General features: G+C 36.5%; 1 protein-coding gene across 1 annotated transcript in view; it reads left to right on the forward strand.

Annotated features, from left to right (window-relative positions):
* The window catches only part of LOC121329136 (voltage-dependent calcium channel subunit alpha-2/delta-3-like), a 141,985-nt gene extending 139,702 nt beyond the window's left edge, over positions 1-2,283 (forward strand). Inside the window, exons 36-38 of the mRNA XM_041274516.1 lie at positions 587-699; positions 1,323-1,405; positions 1,889-2,283. Of these exons, the coding sequence (XP_041130450.1) occupies positions 587-699; positions 1,323-1,405; positions 1,889-1,984 (292 nt within the window). The 3' untranslated portion in view covers positions 1,985-2,283. The remainder of the gene's footprint in view (positions 1-586; positions 700-1,322; positions 1,406-1,888) is intronic.
* The last annotated feature ends 714 nt before the right edge of the window (positions 2,284-2,997 follow it).

Consider the following 2,997-nt stretch of genomic DNA (forward strand, 5'->3'; position numbering starts at 1 on the left):
TTCATTGTTCATTTTTTGTAAAGACGCTGACATATCTGAATTTTGTTCATCGCTTTTTTCTTTTGTTTTAAACTTCTCCAATCATATGAAAATAATTTGTTATTTCCTCATCTTGGTTTGACATTGGACAGTGGACACCAATAAACTACATTCCCAGAGTACAATACGGCTGAGTGGTGAGAGTTTAGATCTGTGAGATGTTTTTGTTTTAGCTGTTTATTTGTTATAGTTAACCTTTAGGAATGTGTAGTCGCACACATGCTCCTAAATTAAAATGTACATTTGCACAAGCATTTCTTTTTTTTTGTCTCGTAACATATGCAGAAACTGTCAGGATATTTACATCTGTGCCTCTGAACGACACATATGGTTCTCCCCAAAATAAAAACTGTTCTGTGCTTCTATGTTTGAGGTTGTTCTGATTTGTCCCAAGATCCACCAAAGATCGTTTGCGATCCACCCATGGATTGAGGTCCATGTATTGGCCACCACTGGTGTAATCTATTGTGTAATTGAAATCTGAATTGTGGTGCATGTTTTATTGCATGAATACAAATCTGTGACTGATTGTTTTCTTCTTTCACAGATCATTTGTGATCCAGCAGATCCCCAGCAGCAATCTGTTTATGGTGGTGGTTGATCAGGAGTGTGACTGCACGTCAGCCATGCCCATCACAATGGAACCCATAGAAATCATGTATATCCTTTTTCTGTTACTGCAGCTGTTAAAAACTCAAACAGAACATCTATGTCTCAACGCGAGCTTATGGTGTTTATTAAACCGCTAACTGGACACCGACTTTATCTGAATAATACAGTATTAATAATGTTATCCAAATATCGCATCCTGCCAAGTGCTAATAACAAACCGAGAGGTTTTCATTAAGATTTTATTAATTCAGCATGATCGGCTCTAGGGCATGTTGTCTTTGTTTTCCTCTCTTGTTTTTTTGATGTGGGGAAATTATAAAAAATATATTTTGAACCCTGGATACAGTTAATGTGTAAAAAGCATGTTATTGTAGTTTATAAATTCAATATGGGTAGGGCTCTCGGGCATGCATACTTAGTTTTATTTACTTTGGTGTTTTTGTATGTGGGGAAAACATATAAATATGATGTTTATTTATTTATTTATTTATTTATTTGTTGACTCTGGGAAATGTTTTTCAGTGTTCATCAAAACATTTGCTACCATGACTAGACTAGAGCCATTACATAAGTTACTTTTTTTTTTTTTTTACATGGAAAGAAAAGTAGTGCACCTCTGTGCATGTTGGTAACATAAGTGCTGCATGATATATTCCTTAACTCCGGTGAACATAACGAATCTCTCAAGTGTGAGCGTTTGAAAGTACAAAAGGATAGAAGACGCCCAGATTCGTGTCATCCCTTTCACCCTCAGGTAAGGGCTCCTCCACTGCAGTAACATGCTGATAAGCGTGCAGCAGCATTCAGTGCACTTACCTGAGCAAAGTCATCTTAGATCGATTTCATTCCTAGCAATGTTCCTGAACCATTAAAATCTGTTGCCTTGCTGCATTGTTCCTTTTCTTTTTGACAAAATAAAGGAAACCCAGCAACTCACAAGACAAAAAAAATATATATATATATATTGGTTAAAAAAAAAACATAACATAGAAAACGTTTTGTTTCGGCTTAGCATTACTTTCATTACCCCCACGATGCAGGCAATGCTGAGCCAAAACATGTCAGCTTTCTTAATGATTTATTATTTTTTTTAACCAATAGTTCTTTTTTTTTTCATGGGAGTTGTGGGCTTACTGTATTTTGAAATTGTTTTTAACCCTATGCACCACAGTTGCCTTGTGCGAGGTAGTGGCAGTTCTTATCTGTTTTGATCCATCTCTTTTCTCTTTGGTCCCAGGAAAACTCAAGAGAATGTGGAGGAGCTCTTGGGCTTCACCCCCGACTTCCCATTGTCCTTCTGCTGTCTCTGCTCCTCACTCTGTTCACAAGGTGACAAGGACTGGACTGTTTCATAAATGGCATGCTATATTACATGGAGAAAATCACGAACCGGGATTCTGATGTGACATAGATGAATTTCACTTTAGTTGAAAACATCAGCATTTCATGGACATTCATGAATTTAAACTGTGGCTGGAGTAATGCTATGTTTGTAAAGAAGGGTTTCCAACAACAAAAAAAAAAAAGTAAGTATCTTTATAATTTGCAAGTGGTAACCATAAACTGTGACACGGGGACATGAGTTTGCAGACATGAGTGGTAATTATGTGCGCTTTGCCTTATCTAAAACAATCTGATCCTGTTTGTGTACTTTCTAAATAAAGTATCTTTAAAATAACAAGGTATTTAGTAACTGTTTTTTTTTTCAGTATAATTAAAAAACAAACAAACAAACAAATAAATAAATAAATAAATAAAACATGCTAGTTTGTAATTGCAAGTGGTTTTTTTTCCCATCTATACTAGGGACCTGCAATTTGTCATGTAACAGTAAAACCCGTATATATGGGGAAAATTAAGAATTTATTTTAAAAGAAAAAAGAGTGATGTTGGATTAATATGTGCTTCCATCTGCTGAACATTAACGCTTTGGATAAAAGCTGGCAAACTCCACCAAGATAAATATTACGAGACAGATCATTTTCAGCGGTTTAAGAAAAGTTAGTTGCATACAACCATACTGTAACAACCTTTAAAAATCCGGAGGTAGCTGCCACAATGTAAATGAATACAAAGTCTCTTTTGCCATGTTTCCTGTGCATCATCACTGACTTTTCTCTTCCCCCTACCCTAACATCTCTGTTTTGTTCTGTAGGGGAAAAAATACTCGATAGCTATTTCACAGGAAAAATCCTCAACACATACGTGCTGAAAGATAATGGGGGATATGCTGGAGATACTGTATATGCCAACGTACGCACGCCGCCATGCATTCCTGAAGCCACCATCAGCTGTGTGCTTCACCTGCCTGATAACCAAGGCCTTGTTACAGAATATGACCCACGT

The sequence above is a fragment of the Polyodon spathula genome, chromosome 16 (genome assembly GCF_017654505.1).
Source record: "Polyodon spathula isolate WHYD16114869_AA chromosome 16, ASM1765450v1, whole genome shotgun sequence".
In the NCBI taxonomy this organism is placed as follows: domain Eukaryota; kingdom Metazoa; phylum Chordata; class Actinopteri; order Acipenseriformes; family Polyodontidae; genus Polyodon; species Polyodon spathula.